Source organism: Pyrus communis, chromosome 2, assembly GCF_041283825.1.
Source record: "Pyrus communis isolate YQ-2024b chromosome 2, ASM4128382v1, whole genome shotgun sequence".
In the NCBI taxonomy this organism is placed as follows: Eukaryota; Viridiplantae; Streptophyta; class Magnoliopsida; order Rosales; family Rosaceae; genus Pyrus; species Pyrus communis.
The window spans coordinates 23,158,695-23,178,318 of NC_142566.1; the positions used below are offsets into that span (position 1 = coordinate 23,158,695).

The 19,624-nt window shown below is 37.1% G+C and overlaps 3 protein-coding genes and 1 pseudogene across 6 annotated transcripts; 1 reads left to right on the top strand and 3 right to left on the bottom strand.

The window, feature by feature from the left end:
- Positions 1-2,180: 2,180 nt before the first annotated feature.
- On the bottom strand, positions 2,181-3,628 carry LOC137746686 (vacuolar iron transporter homolog 4-like; annotated as a pseudogene).
- Positions 3,629-3,762: 134 nt separating this feature from the next.
- LOC137748406 (uncharacterized) lies at positions 3,763-5,949 on the bottom strand. 2 transcript variants are annotated; one of them, XM_068488551.2, is made up of 4 exons: positions 5,793-5,949; positions 4,507-4,919; positions 4,304-4,420; positions 3,763-4,106 (listed from the first exon to the last, which is right to left on the bottom strand). In XM_068488551.2, the coding sequence occupies exons 1-4, from the start codon at positions 5,914-5,916 to the stop codon at positions 4,029-4,031; spliced, it is 732 nt and encodes a 243-aa protein (XP_068344652.2). In that variant the 5' UTR covers positions 5,917-5,949; the 3' UTR covers positions 3,763-4,028. The 2 variants fall into 2 exon arrangements, with proteins under 2 accessions (XP_068344652.2, XP_088543911.1); XM_088687785.1 differs by lacking the exon at positions 5,793-5,949 and having other exon boundaries at positions 4,507-5,786.
- A 5,443-nt stretch (positions 5,950-11,392) lies between these two features.
- LOC137747175 (subtilisin-like serine-protease S) lies at positions 11,393-15,607 on the top strand. The gene is made up of 11 exons (XM_068487219.2): positions 11,393-11,943; positions 12,035-12,129; positions 12,271-12,368; positions 12,469-12,627; positions 12,974-13,085; positions 13,176-13,704; positions 13,782-13,876; positions 13,973-14,215; positions 14,293-14,407; positions 14,525-14,711; positions 14,830-15,607. Exons 1-11 carry the CDS (start codon positions 11,848-11,850, stop codon positions 15,393-15,395), a joined length of 2,295 nt encoding a protein of 764 aa, XP_068343320.2. The 5' UTR covers positions 11,393-11,847; the 3' UTR covers positions 15,396-15,607.
- A 173-nt stretch (positions 15,608-15,780) lies between these two features.
- Positions 15,781-17,101, bottom strand: LOC137747176 (uncharacterized). 3 transcript variants are annotated; one of them, XM_068487221.2, is made up of 2 exons: positions 16,928-17,101; positions 15,781-16,425 (listed from the first exon to the last, which is right to left on the bottom strand). In XM_068487221.2, the coding sequence occupies exon 2, from the start codon at positions 16,410-16,412 to the stop codon at positions 15,966-15,968; it is 447 nt and encodes a 148-aa protein (XP_068343322.2). In that variant the 5' UTR covers positions 16,413-16,425; positions 16,928-17,101; the 3' UTR covers positions 15,781-15,965. The 3 variants fall into 3 exon arrangements, with proteins under 3 accessions (XP_068343322.2, XP_068343321.2, XP_068343323.2); XM_068487220.2 differs by having other exon boundaries at positions 15,781-16,432; positions 16,928-17,068; XM_068487222.2 differs by having other exon boundaries at positions 15,781-16,465; positions 16,928-17,060.
- Between the last annotated feature and the right edge of the window lie 2,523 nt (positions 17,102-19,624).

Sequence of the window (19,624 nt, forward strand, 5' to 3'; positions counted from 1 at the left end):
GATGCCGCCATGTGTAAGGTAAAACCCTAACACCATAGCCAGCCACTCCCCTATATATACCCCCTATTCTGCCAAATTTTGGTAAGCTTTTACAACCCTAAAAATCCTAAACACTTTACTTTTCTCGGAGAAACTAACTTAGGCATCGGAGATCCATTGGCCTAACCCCCCATGGGAGGCTTAGGTTCTTGATCAAAGGTATTGATTGTTTTGCAGGTGCATTTTCGTCAAAACTAGAGACGGAAAAAATTTGCTTAGACAAATTGGTGCTTTCATGAACAGTTGATTCAAATACTCAAAGAAGCCTCTTGCATTTGGTTTCTTGAATTTTCTGTTACGTTGAATTTCTCACACGTTGTATCCATTAATTTTTCCTAGAAAAGTTTATTGATCAATCCCTGGAGAAAGGATACAATGGTAGGAAATTCGGACACCACGACGAATGAAACCCCGTACGTACAAGGATTTGGACCGGAGAGTGGAGACGAGGACATAGCCCCAAGATGACAATCCTCAAGGCTCAATGCAACAGCGGGTGGAGTCCCACAAGCGTGGAGCCATACCACTACCGTCGCTACGACCCAACAGCCATGACAAATGCTGCCAGGCCACAGCCCAGATGCATGCATCACTGCCTTTGCAGCAGCCCAATCCCCAAAACCCTGGGCAGGAGGCCCAACCCACCGCAGTAGCAAGCCTAGCTGCACAGCGTCAGCCAAGCTCGCGGGAGTAAGCCGCGACTCAGCGTCAGCCAGCCCATGCGCAACCCCAAAGTGTCCCTACACACGCTCTGACTACCCAGGCGGGTTGGCTTGCTTTGACGACCCGACTTGTTGTCGAATCCAATTCGAGGCCACTTCTGGCAATTTCGATTCTGGCCATCGATCCCGCAATCTACCCAGGGTTATTTTCACCCCACTTTTCTACAGGAATGCCCACTCTGGGCTCAAGCTTTGTACCTTCAATCCACTACACTTTCACCACACATGAAGACGCCTACTATCCAGACTCTTTTAATCAAAATGGAACACAACCTGCCCAGCAGGTCACCAATTTGACCAGCGCCCTCGCGCAACAGACCACCTTGGTGAACCAGCTCCTTGAGGGCATCAAGACGTAACGCGCACCAGACAATATGTCTCGAAGTAGGATAAAGGCAAAAGAACGTGACTTATTCCAGCAACGTCCCGGCAAAGAGCCGTTCAACCAGCCACGAACTGTGCATTCGAGTAGTGTGCACTCTCGTTTGGGCCCTTGGGAAAACATTTTATCCCACCTTAGTGCGCAAATAAGTGTTCATTCCTGACTTGGTTTACTAGTCAGTGTGCATTCGAGGTTAGGTCCACACTTCGACGAGTACTCAAGACATTCCAGGCGAAACATCCATATGAGGCTAGGCCCACAAAGAGATCCTCATGCAAGGCACCGGAGTAGGCACCCACATGCAACTCATAAAATAAAATCATCAATGGAAAACAAAATGAAGAGGCATTTTACCAAATGATCGAAGCGATCTAATTGTTGGAGAATCGGCATTGGAAGACTGATTTCCTCTTTTTCGTTTTGTCCATGATCAAGATGTTGGCGTAACTACATTGACGATAAACAAATATAAAGCAGCTTCAAGCATGCATTTTTGCAGCTAAATTGTAAAAGTACTAACATTTTCCAAGAAATGTTATCCGTACCTTACCAAATTATCAAGTCTCTACTGCATCTCTAACATTTGGTCAAGCTTTGACATTACTTAGTTGTATCCGAATTTCTTTTCAAAACGGCATGCGAATTTTATCTGTGTCGCTCCAATTTTATCGGAATCGTTACCCGAATTTCTTGGAGTAAGTTTTTCAGAGGATCCAAACTTGTTACATCTTGCGTGACAAGTTTATGCATATATTAAGCTAATTAAGCTTATAACTAGTCTGATTTCTCGTAATTAGGTTCATTGTTTCCCAGATTACATCGCTCTAAACAATATCCACTTGGAATTGTTTAAGAAATTTATTTATTCTTTTATGTAATTTAATCTCACGTCTCTAAACTTGATTACATTCATCATTCTTTGTAATTTGTTATTTAACAAGACAAAAAAGTCTAAATTCAACCTTGAGAATTCTATGAAAACCCGGACTTGCACGAGAGAAATTTTAACTACGACTGGGATGCCGAAAGATCTTCTCGACTTGCACAATAAATATATGCATAACTATATATATTGTGTGGTAAATTCTGGATACAGAAACTATCAGTCCTTTTCGTTGGGACTTTTTTTTTCATATGGCATGAAGCAAGCCATAAGTGACTGCCACGGCAACCACCCTCCAACTAAAACCCTAAATGCAGATGGCATGGCCGGGGATCCACCCATACGAGCTCCCACGCCGCCAAAGAAAGCCAGAGTTATTGAAGCCACCATCACAACCACCGCGATTCTTATAGTATTTTGAGGAATAAACACGGCTGAGAGTAAAGGCACAAGTGAGCCGCACAGAAATGCCAAGGCTGATGCAGATGCTGCCTTGTGTGGACTCGGCAATGACTCCTCCCCTTCACTAACTTGTGTGATCTCAACGGCAGTAATCTTCCTCGCTTTCTCCGGCTGCTCTGGCGGCTTGGATGGTGAATTTCCAGATGGGAGTACTCTTGGAGTCAGTTCAATTGAAATGGTTAAGTTAGATTTTTCATTCCTTTCTTTCTTACCCATCTCAGTTTTTAAACTGCTCTGTCTTAAAAGAGAAGTCTTTTCGATATCTCTGTGTTGAAACTGAAACAAACTCCCCCACAGCCATGCTACAAGCTCCTGCAACAGCTCCCGCTATGCCGGATAAGATCATCGTCCAACGATCTACCTTAGCTGCCCCAACACCAAGCATCAGCGACATGGTTGACAGCAACCCGCCGCTTGCTCCCAGAAGAGCAGCTCTGAGCCACTGAGCTCTCTGCGCTTGCTCGGTCTTCGTGTAATTCTCATCGTCAGTTACGGGAAGCTTGTGTTCAACCGGGGTTTCAAGTGTTTGATGAGAAGTATCCATGGGAAAGAGATGGAAAAATTTTAGCGCAGCAATCGGGTTTGGGGAGTGTGGCTTCTTCAATTTTCCACAAGCTCGGAGGAACACGTGGTGTTATAATTCGAAAGACAAGACAAAGACAAAGACAAAGACTATGCTCCCACATTTGATGATCGAAAACCAACCAAAAAAAACCTAGGTGGTTCCGTTGAAGACACAGAAGCCAAACGTTTAAACCTATGTACTTGTCACATCTCATGCTTTCTGCTAATATTCAAAGAGAGTTGTGACCAAAAGGTCACGGATTTGAGTCGTGGAAACAGCCATTTTGCAAAGCAAGGGTAAGGTTACAATTCCATTCTGTCGAAAGTTTCGATAGTTCTTTTCATGCTAGGTATGTGCAGAGGCATTTATACACTTGAGATTCATTTGTTTGCAGGTAACTACAACAGATGATATGTTTCACTGGAGAATTGTGTTCCTATGAGATCGAAACAAATATTTTCATAGGCAAACACTATACTTCTCATGCTGGTTTCTCCGGATTGAATGTATGAAGCTCACCAAGGTATTCGATGCTTAAATCCGAAGAAACAAGATGCAATTGGTTAAATCCTGAATTTGAAACTATTATCTATTCAAAGAGTTCGATTTAGTAAAATGAGATGTCTAGGACTGCGATGTGTGATCTGCATGGTTTATTTCACAAGTGTCCTGTATGACTAGAATAACTAAAACCACAGTAACCATCAGGTACATCTAATGAGACAAGATCAACATATATAATCATCAATCATGCCACTTTCCTGGAAAGAATCAAGAAAACAACGGGAGAATAATCGGTATCATCTACCTTTGCGAGTGACTTTGGAGCTTTGTGTGGACTGCAATTAACTTGTATCTTATCTAAACAAAATCAAATAACTAAGACCATAACATAGGATTACGAAAAAGAATGAAATATGCCTGTTGAGATAAGTCTGTGTGGTGGTTAGAACATTGAAGGTGCTGTTTTTTACCCTATCGATAGCCATCCCTCTTGTCTTGCTCCTCAGCTTCCTTGTTAGCAGTTTGAACAGATTTAAACCACAGGAACGCCTGCATTCAACATCCACGTTATGAAGGCAACAAGGGGATTGAGTTTATATCATCCACAAACACGATCATCCATAGGACCATCGCACAGGTTATTGACCCATTGAAGCGTATTTTCAGTGGTTTGGCATAGCACAGTAGTTAAACAGATTGAACAAATCAAATCAAATAAAAAAGATAAAAGAAGTAGAACAGCTTACAGAAGTGGGGATGCCAGTAAATGCAAAAACTCCAAGCACTGGAGCATAAAATATGCTGTCTGAACTCAAGATTCCAAAGACTGGCTTCTCGTTCACATACTCGAAAACAGAACCTATCTGCAGTCCAACATTACTTTTCCAGTTATAAAACAGATCAAGGGGTGGCATACATGGTTTCAACGGGACTGGAAGAGGGAACTTACCGCAGCGATTGCAGTGATTGCTGAGGCGAACAGATAAACAAAAAAGGGAATCTCAAATCCCTCTTGTGAATCATCTTTCTTGCCTTCATTCTGGGCCCAAGGAGGGGGCTCGTCCGAATCTGGTTTAGCCCAAGGGGGGATTTTCTCATCGGACTTGCTTGATTTTGCAGAACCTTTGGTGACAGCAGAAACGGAAAACCTATCAGATGACTTCTTTTTTTGAAAGCTGTTATGGTTTTGATTTCTGTTGGCAATGGTTTGATCCAGGATTCTGTGTCCAACACCCAAGAATGATTTGCGTAATGACAGATAATCATTTCTACAGCCGTGGTTTACAATTATATTGGAATGGCATGCAAACAACACGGTCGCAGCCATAGTTTGTTCCTCTTTCTTGTTCTCTCTTTCTGTTACTGAAAATGTGAAGAGCCATAAAAAAAATTAGCAGCTTTGCATCACTAGTTTACAGGTGTTTTCCCACAAAGTAAGATTGCTACCCTCTTGTGCAGCATTCACGACAACTTATCGCGGCAACATAATTTGCATAAGTTCAGTAGCACAAGTTTGTGAATGACTTAAACAAACTCAAACTAATGCATTCTTCTGTGGATAAGCTCCACAAATTCAATCAAAATTAGATAACCTCATTACCCGAAATTGCGGACTTTCTGTGGTCTCTGTGTATGGCTTTCTAGCTTTGACAAAATAACTCTCATGAAAATGTCATTAATTAGAAGAATATCTAGAGCCAAATGAGAAGCTTTTTAGCTACATCTCAATCATTCATTAGCAAATTATCTATTGAATCGCGAGGCCAACACTAAATTAGAAATAACCCAATTCATAGTTTTCTAGACATTAATTGTATTGTTCTTTCTGCTCAACAATGCGATATTCTAAACTACTCTAATGTACCATAGGCGATCGAACTTGGTGCAAGAGGCACACGGAAAATGAGAATTTTTAATCTTTTTTTAATTAAAAAAGGGAAAGATAAGAGCTTTTAGTCCAGTACTATAGAAAGCTTCTTCCCAAGTGACTGAAATCTGAACAGAAATTCATGCAACTTATGTAAACAAGAACTTTTCTGCATTAAACGTGAATTTTAGCACATCAAAATTTAGGGATTATGTTTACAATTAAGCTGAGCTGAATTTTTGAGCAGATGCAAATTGCAGTGAACTGAAAACCCAATTGGAATTTCATTAGTGACGACTTAACAGATAACAAAATTATTACAGAAAATTAAGAGGAAAATATGAGACGTGAGGGAGGGGAGAGCTTACCTTCTTTGCTGGTGTTCTGTTTGTGTTTTATTTGTACCAGTTGATGCTCTGCTATCTCTCTCTCTCTCTCTCTCACATTCCTTCTTTGTTTTTTTTTTTTTTTTTTCCCTATTTTTTTCAACATCAGATGCCAACTATCTCTATATTATCAACACGTACGGATATCTTAGCAATTTTTGCTGAGACACAGATTGTCTGCCATTCCACTTCCCGTGCCTTTTCGTGTGTTCCTGTTTTGTATGATCACGTTTAAGCTACGTTAACATTTTATATTATTTTTTATAAAAATAATAAGATAAAAATAAATAATAATATAAAATATAAGAGCGGACAATCCTTGTCTTTTTCTGCCGCTCACCTTGATGAAGAAAAGGACTTGCTTTATGTACGTGTTCACGTGCCTTCTTCACTGTCATGTTTCAAACTTTTTATTTATTTTAATTTTAATTGGATTACTTGTAATTTTCAATCAATAAAGTTTATTCCCCCAAAAGCTAAATAGATATTATAGAATTTCACACCAAAATCTGTACGATTCCCGTAATAGGATCTTTTCTATATCTTTTAATCATGTTCGTTCAATTGAAAGTCGAATGGCTAGGAAAATGATCAGATGACCATGATGCCATCGGAATGAGAAAAAGCTGCTATGTTGTTGGCAACGGGAGGGTTGAGAGGGGCGCAGATGTCGCAAAACACGACGGCATCATCGCTGCAAAGAAGAAAGAATAAGAAGAATTGAACAACACAACTCGAGTGACATGGAGCACGTGTGGCCGTTGAGCTTCACATGTGCAACAACAACTTGCTCTGATACTATGAAGAAAGTTAAGGTTCCACCATAAAACCAATTTGCAATATGGGGAGTAGTCTACCTCTTATAAACACATGCAAGGTCCATCCTCTCATCAATGTGAGGTTCATTCTTAACAGAAACGTGTTGTAGGAGAATCCGAAAGAAGGAATTCAGAGAGGATCCCATTTCCCATCCTATGATTCACCAATTCATTAAAAGAAATTGTTAGTATAAGTCAAGCTATGATATCACTATGATCCATATTTCCGCACGAGTAATGTTATTCATATCATGTTTTTATACCACATTTTTATACCATCTTAGGTGACATCTAATGTGGACATTCATATCATTTGAAAATTTTGCAAAACCCAAGGAAAGTAATAAGAAATACTCCTCCTCGTATACCACAATTTTCATTTTAATTAACTAGTTTTTCTTAATTATTAATTTATTAAATAATGAACTAAATTAAAAAATCTGGTTAATTCAAATGATGTGGCTGTTCACATCAAATGTCATCTAAAATTGTATAAAAATATGATATGAATAACATTACGGTTTCGGCACTTCAAAATATGCCAGAAAAATGCAGCTAGTTTATTATTGATGAACAAGAAAAACTCTAGTGTAAAACAGCGATACATCACTTTTTTTCTTTTCTCACTTACCATGTGAGAACACTCTGTTGACTCGCAACCTGACATGGAAATATATAAAAATCTCGCATGAATGAATGAACCACTCCAACGTTGTAAACATCGTATCGTTTGTTCAGTTGAGAGAGAAGGAATAAGGGTAGCACAGCAACACGCAATAGGATTTAACATAATTGCTTGCCGTATTAGTGAATTGACAATCATCTTATCCTTGTCTACCACCTTTTGAGATTCGATGTCTTCCAAGTCTTAATTTCTTGGAAAAGATCATAAGCAATAATGGTGGATACGAAATCATATATGTTAAGTTATCATTTGATAATTATGTAATATTTATTCATCATAGTCATAATTACTCATGATGTTAATCACTATCATTACTAAACTCACAGTAAAGTGCTAGCTTTACACGATTGGCATGCTTGTGGTGGGATTTTTTTTACCGTTGCAAATCATCATGATTAACTTTGCATGAGCAATTAGTTAGGTGAAGTTTCCAATTTTAACTCTCGATTATGATTCGTTTCAATTTGGATTGATTGCCTAAACTTGTGAACATGGTTGATGATAGAAACTTACCTGCCGCCAATGGCGTAGCCACACCAAAGGCTACGGTGGGCTGTAACTCAGGGAAAGTTTGTGGCAATATGTATAATTGTATATATATTTTACTGCATAGTCTAATAAAATAGACAAAAAAATATGCAAAAAGAATTATTTTTTAATGATACTAGCCTAGCGAGTATGTAGCATAATTAGAAATATAAAAATTATCATGGAAATTGTGATACCATGTTGTTCAAGATTATTCTGCTTTGATTCAGCGAGCTTTATATAAGTTTCAATCAATTTTTTTTTTTTTTTAAATATTGCCTTTACATCTACTTTCATTGTTTTGCTTTGTACTAGCTGTGTGTTTGTAATTGAGATGTCAAGTTTTCTATCTTATTCTTGTGTTTGCATCTAAATATATGTAAGTTTGATGATTCATTGTAATTTTTGCGGTATGCAAATACGAAGCTTAATTGAGTTCATACCAAGAAAATTTTAAGACTTCAAATACAGAAGTTAAACTTAAATTTTTACATACAATATGCATGTAGCAAAAAAAAAAAATATATATATATATATATATCATTTGATTTTGGGGTATTTTTTTAGCTAACCCACCCACAATAAATTTTTACATACAATATGCAAGTAGCAAAAAAAAAAAAAATATATATATATATATATATATCATTTGATTTTGGGGTATTTTTTTTAGCTAACCCACCCACAAAATTTTCTAGCTCCGCCTTGCCTGCCGCGTGTCCTAACCCTTGATTTGTCTTCTCACGTAACTTTATCAAGAGATGAGAGATGAAGACGAACATATTTACACCTCGTTACATACAAGTTCATTTTATGAATCAGTTGCAGCCCTAGTTGAGTTTAGTAAGAAATGAATAGGTAGGTATTTCTTTGAAGGCAAATCATCCTCAACAGCTTAGGCATTGGGTCCGTACTTGACTGGTTTACTTGGCAGATGAGATTTGAAGAAGCTGAAAGAGATATCTGGACCCTCAGAGGAATGAATAATTCCTATCATGGTACAATATGAATGTTTTTGTTATTACGTGCGACTCCACCGTCCAATTGATCAACATTTTCAACCAGTAAAAAATATTTACTTCTACAGATTGCTGATTGTCCTAATGGAAAAGTCACATATAAATTAATGAAGCAAGAAATTTCATACATAATTATAAGACCGTTAACGTATTCTTCGGTCTAACAACACTGAGTAATCTTATCGGGTCGTTGTCGATTTGAGTCGTTATCGGGTCATTCGTTAACAAGTTAAGTTGTTATCGGGTCATACGTTAAGATAATGAGTACGACACAAAAATGACCTGTTTGCCTGGTCTACACACTAGGCATGACAAATTCTTGCATGAGTAGTTAACCCGACACGAAAAGACATAAAAATAATATATTCCGAGTCAACTGGTTAACGAGTGGGATCGTTACCGGATCGTCTGTTAAAACCCGTTAAGATAATGAGTTTGACACGACATTATCCATTAAGATAATATGAAATGAAAACGAAGAACACGACTAACATGACTCGTTTGCCAGATTTTTCAAACAAAATAATAATAATTCATAATCTGGGGATATAAATTATATAATTCCCCCGTTTTTAGGTACTGTGTCTAATTGGCTCGGTTTATTCTGCAGTTTATATATTCCAACCCTTTTTCTCAGCAGAAAAGAAGCTTCAGAAGCACAACATTGCAGCATAGGCACGTTAATCTACATATTCCACCAATGCTTTTTAATTAACTAGTTGAGAACTGCCATGACAAGTTTACATCGTGAACAAAACCCCATTAACTGGCTTCAAAAAAAAAAAAAAAAAAAAACCCCATTAACTTAATTATATACTATCATTTGGGCACACACAAAGTGTCTGAGAATTTTTTTTTTTTTTTTTTTTTTTTTTTGAAATAGAAGGAGAGAGAGGAAGATAGTGATATAGAATGTGAGAGTGAGAAGTTTTTATTTATTTATTTATTTTTAATTTTTAGTTTTAATTCGAGATATGTTAAGATTACATATATGTGAGGCTTTAAAAAAAAAAACAAAATTTAGTTGTGTGAAATTACATTTCTACCTCATATTTCTTATTCATGTTCTGTTTTAATTAGGGGTTAAACTGGTAATTTCATAGGATTTTGGTTGACAATGAATGTTTTATTAATTAATAGACTAGCATATGGGCACACACAAAGTGTGTGAGAAAATTTTTTATTTTTGTTTTTGAAATAGAAGGAGAGAGGAAGAGAGTGATAAAGAAATGCGGGAGTGAGAAGTTTTTATTTTATTTTATTTTTTAAATTAGAGATATGTTAGGATTACATGTAGGTGAAGTTTTGAAAAAAAAAACATCAAAATTTGGTTGTGTGAAATTACATTTCTGCCCCATATTTTTTATTCATGTTCTGTTTTAATTAAAGAGTTAAACTGGTAATTTCATAAGGTGTTAGTTGACAATGAGTGTTTTATTAATTAGTAGAGATAAGATATAAATAAATAATATTGGCCAAGCATGTTCTAGTTGCCAATTGGGTTGAATAATTCATGATTTTCGTATAATTTTATATAGTAATTCAAGGGTCACGGGTGTTAAAATCTTAGAGATAATATAATCATGAAATCCATGAAGAAGTTGGTTACAATGATGATGAAATCGCCTTTGATGTGTTTTTCGTTTTTTTTTGTTTTTTTCAAAAAAAAGGACCAGTTTGTGGCCTTATTATTACAATCTATATTTTTTTAGGGCCGGTAAGATTTACAAAGGTATTTCAACTTTCTCATGCCATCGTCGTGTGATTCATTAATGCCAGGAATCTAACCCTAACGCAGTTTGTGAAATACAAATTTAACGTTCGTCCTCAACCACTAAATCACTGCATGATGGTTAAGTTTTGTGGACTCCTTTTTGGTATGAGAATTTTGCTGTTGTAGACGCTAGATCGATAGTTGATCTATTCAAAAGTTAATAATGGCCGTAATCCTTAAACCTAAAATCATGTTTCACTTTACTCCTCCAATAAAGTTACATTTTGCAAAGTTGTAAATTTGAGTACAATAAAATGGTAAAAAAGGAATAAAAACTTGGCAGAAGAACTAAAGTGCAACACATGAGGCAATTAACATAGTCAAGAAACTAAGCTGAAGGTTAAAGTGAAATATAAATACAAGTTCATCGGATTATATCTACTGATACTTTATCTTAAATTAACTTAATTTTGGAAAGAAAAATTCAAACTCAATCACATATGAAGAATACATCCGCTTTGGCAATATAGCTACGTTCACATCTGCCTATTTTTACTGATTTATCACATCACATTTGTACAAATAGATCATTTACTCAAGCAGTTGAGCATGTCTACAAATAAGATATGGTCTCATCAAGACACACCACAAATAACATCCCGATCATTTTTATTTTTACTTAAAATAAGACCAATTAATTGCTTCACCACGATAATTAACTTTTTCGGAAATCGAAAAGTTTTACAAAAGCATTTTAGTCTCTTCTTAACTGCATGCCCTTCATTAAAATGCTAAACAATGTGAATCGTGATGATCATATAGTGAGTTGCTTGAGTGCTCCACCAACTGCTATGTTTGCCGGCTTTTTATTCCTTCTTTTGATTACCAAAGATCGCTTTTTTAACGGTCCGGGTTTCAGGGTTTCACTTTTTAAGGTTGGTTTTTGGGTGCAAACTGTGGAGCGAAACCACAATCACCTCTCTCTCTCTCTCTCTCTCTCTCTCTCTAGTTTTGCCACCGCTCACCTACTCTCTTTACACTCTCACCTCTGTCACTAATATTGCCTTCACGTTTCATAATCATCGGCGGTTGCTTTGTAACTGGGTAATTGTTGCAACGGCAATCAATCCCTCTGTTAAAAAAAGGACCAGAATTTTCCCTCTTCATAAAAAAAAACATCTTCTTCTTGTTCTTTCTCTTATCCAACTGTTTGGCTCCCTCTTCATATTTATATCTCTTTGGGAAAGGTGTAAAAAAGTGGGGCACTTGAAAAATGGGGTCTTTTTGTTGCACTGGGAGAATCAGCAGCGTTCTGCTTCTGTTCTTATATGTTCTTGCTGCTGAAATTAGCATTTGCCTTTCATCCAAGGTAAAATAAATTCTGGGTTTTTTTAATTTTACGTTTTTCTTCTATTTTGGTAGTTTTCAGTGAGATTTTTTTTATTTTTTTTGGGTTTTAGGTGTATGTAGTTTATATGGGAAGCAAAAATGGTGAGGACCCCGATGAAATTTTGACACAAAACCATGAAATGCTTGCTTTTGTGCATACTGGAAGGTCAGTTTTTCAGAAAGTCCCTTCCTTTTTTCTTTCATTTAAATAAGATCACAAATATATATGTGTGTGTGTATTTCTGATCTGGGGTCGCTTGCTCATCTCTGATTGTGTTGGTGATTTGCATCAATGGTGTTGAAACAGCATGGAGGAAGCTCGGGCATCTCACCTTTACAGTTACAGACATGGCTTCAGAGGTTTTGCAGCCAAGTTGACTGACCTCCAAGCTTTCCAAATTTCCAGTAAGTTCCCCAATACCACTTCAAGTAACTATAAATTTATAACGTGAGAAGAAAAAAATCATGCGTTTGTGATTTAAAACATGGCTAATTGAATTGACAGAGATGCCGGGAGTTGTTTCGGTTTTCCCCAATTCGAAAAGAAGCTTGCACACCACACATTCCTGGGATTTCATGGGCCTTTTGGGTGAAGAAACCATGGAGATTATTGGGTATTCCACCAAGAATCAAGTTGATGTCATTGTTGGTTTCATTGATACTGGTAAGGACTGAGCTCTGTTCACTTTTTTTTTCTTTTTCTTACCGTTAATTTTTACTAATTTACTCTTTCGTTTGTGCGTCTGGATCTATAGAACAATCTCTATCAAGTATTGTTCAGTCAACTATTGATTCATTGCCCATTTGTTGACTTGTTCCCCTGTTTTGTTTATATTATATAAGGCATCTTATCTCCTCTCACATGACTCATGTGGTATGAACAGGCCCCATAATTTTTGCTTTCTGTACACATGAATGCTTTTGGTCTGATTGAAGCTATTTATGGACTAATTGTTTAAAGGGAATTATAGATTTTCCTTAATAATACGATTATTCACTGTCACGAGCAGGAATTTGGCCTGAATCTCCAAGTTTTGATGATGCCAACATGCCTCCTGTGCCAGCTAGATGGAAGGGGCGTTGTGAATCAGGAGAAAAATTCACCGCTTTAACTTGCAACAGGTTGTTTCATGGTTTGAATGGATTGTTTAGTTTAATTAATGGACATTTACAATTGGTAAATCTCAAATGGTTAAAAACTTTTTTCCATAGGAAAGTGATTGGTGCTCGATACTATAATTCTGGTTATGAAGCCGAGGAAGAGTCAACAACTACAGTGTCATTCAGGTCACCAAGGGACAGCTCAGGTCATGGCAGTCACACAGCCTCTATAGCTGCTGGTCGGTACGTGTTAAACATGACTTATAAGGGATTGGCAGCTGGAGGGGCAAGAGGAGGGGCACCAATGGCTAGGATTGCAGTATACAAGACATGTTGGAACTCTGGTTGTTATGACGTTGACTTACTAGCGGCATTTGATGATGCTATCAGAGATGGGGTTGACATCATGTCTGTGTCTCTAGGTCCTGATGCTCCTCAGGGAGACTATTTCAGTGACGCCATTTCTATCGGATCATTTCATGCTGCTAGGCATGGAATTCTAGTGGTTGCTTCTTCTGGAAATGAAGGAAACCCGGGTTCTGCAACTAATTTAGCCCCATGGATGCTCACTGTTGGTGCAAGTTCAACGGATAGGGATTTCACTTCTGATATCATACTAGAAAATGGTGCTAATTTCACGGTAATTCTGACTTCTTATGTTTCAAAAGATTTGTGCATTATTTTCGCAAGCCTTATAAGTTCTGAATGCTTGATTAGGGTGAAAGTCTCAGTCTCTTCGAAATGAAAGCCTCAGCAAGGATTATTTCTGCCTCTGAAGCCAATGCAGGGTATTTTACTCCGTATCAATCCAGGTGAATCAAAAGGTACTTGGAATTGAGTTCTATTTAGATGTTGATGCATAGGGAATACTTAAAGTCACACTTTCTCTACTACAATTTGTGTTGCAGTTACTGTTTAGAAAGTTCCTTGAATAGAACCAAGGCCAGAGGGAAGGTTCTGGTATGTCGACACGCTGAGAGTTCAACGGAGTCAAAGCTTGCTAAAAGTATGCTAGTGGAAAAGGCTGGTGGTGTCGGGATGGTTCTCATTGATGATGCAGATAAGGATATTGCTGTCCCATTTGTTATCCCTTCTGCTATCGTTGGACAGAGGATAGGGCATCAAATTTTATCTTACATTATACGTGCACGGTTAGTCTTATAAACTAAAACATTCAAACTTTCTGTATTTGAGTTTCTGTTTAATTGATTTCGACCGATGTGCACAGAAAACCCAAGTCACGAATTTTGCCTGCAAAAACTATACTGGGACTGAAACCTGCACCTCGTGTTACAGCATTTTCTTCAAAAGGCCCCAATTCTTTGACACCGGAGATTTTGAAGGTAAATTATAACTAATGGTCAGAAATCACAATGTACCGGCTTTGTAATCAATGAGTTCCACATCTTCATGCTCTATCTCTATGTTATAGAAAGCCTTATAACTATTTTGCTTTGTAGCCCGATGTCACAGCTCCTGGACTAAATATACTAGCATCTTGGTCCCCAGCAGCAGGGAATAAGCTGTTCAACATTCTTTCTGGTACTTCCATGGCTTGCCCACATGTAACAGGAATCGCCGCCTTGATCAAAGCCGTTTATCCATCATGGTCCCCAGCAGCCATTAGATCTGCAATCATGACTACAGGTAAGATTTCATTAGCTGAAACAACAATAAACTTGCAAGCTCAAACAGATAGTTTTCCAATCATCAATTTTGTGCCTACGATTGTATCGAAGAATCTGACAACGAATGGAACTTACAGCTACACTTCTGGATAAGAACTACAAACGCATCCTAGTGGACCCTGAAGGAAGAAGGGGCAACGCATTCGATTATGGCTCAGGCTTTGTGAACCCGAAAAGAGTCCTTGACCCAGGTCTTGTCTACGACGCACATTCAGCAGACTACGTAGAATTCCTTTGTTCAGTTGGTTATGACAAGAAGGCAGTCCACCAAATCACACGAGACAATAGTACATGTAAGCAGGCATTCCGAACAGCATCTGACCTGAACTATCCATCTATCACAGTGCCATATCTTGTAGGCAACTTCTCGGTAACTAGAACAGTGACCAATGTTGGGAAGCCAAAGAGTATCTATAGAGCAGCGGTGTCCCCACCCATCGGAATCAATGTTACCATTGTCCCAAATCGATTAATCTTCAATAGGTTCGGCCAGAAGATAAAGTTCACAGTAAACTTCAAGGTGGCTGCTCCACCAGCGAAGGGATATGCATTCGGGTTCTTTTCGTGGGTACGTGGACGATCAAGAGTTACCAGCCCCCTGGTTGTCCGAGTTGCACATTCAAACTCAGGGCTGCTGAGGTAACAACCCGCCCCGAAAATTAGATTAGAACCTTTGTTATCCTTACAGATAATAGAAACCTTACACACTAAGAAGCCAATGCAGAATAAAGATTAAAATCCTAGGTTACCTACAATTTCTGCACTCGCAGCTTGAATTATTATCAGATTATTTCTAAATTTTGTGGTTGAAATGAGATTTAAGTGTTACACCATATATCAAAGAAATATTTACTCTGGATTGTGACTTACATTCTGTTATAACGCAAATTGCTTGTTTTCGCTTCCTCCGTATCCAACAGAGTTTCATCCGGCGTTCTCTATATCCAACAGAGCTTTCATGTTTCGGTTGTGTGAATTACATAACGTAAATTTCTGCATTTGACAAATGAAATTTCTGACTAGCAACATTAGCTCCAAAACAATACCGGCCGACAGTCTCATTCATCTTTTCGATCATCAAAGTATGCCAAAGAAGTTTTAACATTAATAAGTTGGCATAATGGCCATCCTCTAATCTTTGAGATCACACATCTAGCAATTTACAAGTGTGCAAATTTAACCACAAAAACGGGTAACGATATCGAGAGATAAACTACGATAAATGCAACCCCTGCGGCTGCAATTCCGACGGATCAACAAGGCCTTCTAGCACAACAAGCTTGTCCAAGAGTGCATGCTTCTCGTCCTCGAGGGTCTTGACCTCATCTTCAATCTCTCTCAGATCTCTCCCCAACGCAAAGCTCTCTTCCTCCAGCAGCAAATACTTGAGCCTCAGTGCACGGTACCCGCTTCCAGATGGGGAGGAATCTGGCAACGAATCTGAGCTCAACCTCTCTGGCTGCTGCTGGAACGACGGAGAAACTTCATTCTTCATGTTTCTTTTGGTTCCTTTATGCCCTGCTTTTACTGGGAGTGGAGAAGTCCCGTTGGCATTGTTCCCTTGTTGCGGAAACAACGAGGCCTTCTGGGTCAAGGGTTTCTTTTTCTTCAGCTTAGGAGTCGAAAACTCATCGGCCAGCGGCTTCTTCGGATCCTGCATTTATCACCAAATGCTGCAATCTCCAATTCACAAGGATGGATGCATTAGAAACCCTAACACATCATTGATACCAAAACACCACAATAACTTAATTCTGGTCAATGTTTGCATAGAACTTGAAATCCCATTACAATTTAAATTCAAATACCAAAGATTTCAACTTTCAAGTAACAAGCTTTAAGCCTGCAAAATAACTCTGAAGAATTCCCAATTTAGGTAAATCTATGCAATTATGCGAAAACCCTAACCCTAAAAACCCAATTCAAGAAATAAATCTTCATGCATATCTCCAATAAAGCTTCAATCTTTCTTCTCGAGAAAAAGACAAAAAAAAAAAAAAAAAAGTAAAATCAACAAAAAAATGGATGAACCCTAGAATTCCAATTCAGTCGATTAACACATCATATTTGGGGATTTAAATCCATTTGTTTCCAGCTGCGCAAAGTAAATAATTGAAATCGACGAAAAGAAATTAGGATTTCAACGAGGGGTGGAGGAGGAGGAGGAGGAAGTACCTGAGGATGAAGATGTGACCTTGGGGAGTTTCCGGCAGCGTTTTGCGTTCGGAGCGTCTGCGTTTTGGGGTTTATGTGGCTTATGATTTTTAACACCATCTGTGATCTGTGGGCCACTGTTTGACACCACTTTTGGAGGTCGCCATGTTTACGAGAGACATGGTGTCATGGTGTGCGCTTTATTTTAAAATATATTATGTTTATATGTAAACTAAACACTCATGTATATACAATTATTAAGAATAATTCAGCAAAATTTGTGTTTAGTTAGTGATTATCGTTGGATATGTTCATGAATATTAGCATCTGCCAAGTGCCAACACACTAAGGGCTGGTTTAGTATTGCTGTGTTTTGAAAAAAAGCTGCTTCTGCTGTGCTGTGAGAATAAGCAGCTGTGAAATAAAGCAGCAAAGTGTTTGGTAAACTTTTTTGTAAAAGTGCTTTTGAAAAAAAAAAAAAAAAAGTAATATTATAGTGTTTGGTAAACTTTTATGTAAAACAGATGTGAAAAAAAGCCAGTTTTTCAAAGCTAGGTTTTGTAGCTTCTTGTTTTTGGCTTTTTTTTCACCCAAAACTGTGAAAAAAAACTGAAGCTGAATGTTTACCAAACACAAAAACGGCTCCCAGCTTTTTTTGATACCAGCTTTTTTCAGAATCACCTCAGTACCAAATCAGGCCTAAGTGTGTGAATATTTTTTATTTTTGTTTTTTAAATGAAGGAGAGATGAAGATAGTGAAAGGGAACGTTTTTGTTTTTAAAAGGGAGAGAGGAAGATAGTGAAAAATAACGTGGGAGTAGGAAGAAAAGGGAGAGAGGTTTATTTTTTAATTTTTAATTAAAGACATGTTAGAATCACAATTAGGTGAAACTTTTAAAAAACGACAAAATTTTGGAAGGAGAGAGAAGAAGAAAGTGAAAAAGAACATGGATTGGGGATGGGGAAAGGGAGAGGGTTTCGCGCGCCCCGCGGGGGTTGGGGGGGGGGGGTGGTGAAGAGAGGTTTATATTTTTTTTTTTTTAATTTGAGATATATTAGAATAAGTGAGGCTTTAAAAGGAAAACAAAATTTTTGCTGTGTGCAACTACATCACTGCCTATAATTTTTTTTATTTATGTTTAGTTTTGATTTATGAAGGTTTGGTTGACAATGAGGGTTCTATTAATATGTAGTTTAGATCGTCATATACAAGATATGTTAGAATCAAAATTTCAAGATATTTTTGTTGAAATATCGGAAAAATAAGAGTGGAAAGAGAGGTGAAATCTAAATTTCATCTCATATCGAAGAAGTTCTTAAATTTCGACTAAGATTGTCAGATTTCGTTGATATTTTCGACATATTAGATAAATAAATATGACAAACTGCCATATGACATTTCCTAAAGTTTCATGTAAATTTCTACATTCTTTAGCAACCATTTTCATGGAAAGTAATTGATATCTGATATTCATTAATATTTCTACAAATTTACATATCGAACCGATACCAATATTTTAAACAGTAAATGATAGTACATACAATAATCTAACTTTTTTATAGTGTTCATATGGAGATAATTGGAGTAATGGTCATCAACTTTAGCTCAATTGGAGATTTGGTCATGAACTAAAAATTTATGAGTATAGGTCCCTGAACTTGTTATAATGTGAAGCAATTAATCTCTTCGCTAACTCCATTACAGCTTTCATCCAAAGTAAAGGGTTTACAAGGATCAAAAATAGATGGAAGTTCTAACGGAGTTAGGCAAAATGATCATTACTCTTCATTATTATCAGTGCAAGGGCCAAACTCACGAATTTTTAGTTCAAAAACTAAAGCTCCAATTAAGCTCAAGTTAAGCAACTGTTAAGCTAAAGTTATATGAAATCTATAAAAATAAAAAAAATAAAAAAATTGTTATTAGTACTCCAAAAATCTCATTTTACACTCCAAACTTTCTATATTAAAAAAAAATACACTTGTTAAAAGTATAGAATGAAATTTTTGACGGTTAATAACAGTTCCAAAAAATAATACATTATTCTACCTACGTACCATTAAACAAAAGAATTATACTTGTAAATTAAAGGGTGTGAAGTGCGAACACGCAAACAACACAATACAACACAAACACTCACTCGTCTTCGTTTTCAATTTTCATGTGTGCCTTTAAGAGTAAGTAGGAAACATAAATGGAATAGAAAGTGCTGTTAAAAAAAGCGACTTTTGCAAACTCCATGACTAGCTACAAGTTGCTTTTGACCTTATGTATCTACTTTAGAAAATCAAGGGAATTTTCAATTAGAAAAAGTGCTTCTGAAAGCAAGAAATGAGAAGCCGATTACCAAAAAAAGAGAAAAAATTAAGAATATCGCAGACTGTATTTTAGATGGTGTCAAGCACTAAAGTGACAAATTTAGCCACGAGTCATGTTAATTGGAATAAAGTTATATCTTCCCTTCCTTATTTTCAAACTTTAACAAAAATAAATAATTATTAGACAAACCCCACGTACAATTATTATGTTTAAAGAGAATTTGGATGCCGATTTTACAACCTGGCTTAAATTTCCTAGTTGAGATCATGATTTTCCATATAAAAATGTCGAATCAATGATTCTATATCTGTAAAGCTAATGTGAATGCAGGGGCGCCAAGTCACAAGATTAAACGAAATAATTGTTAATTCATGATGCATGGCCATATTTGATTACGT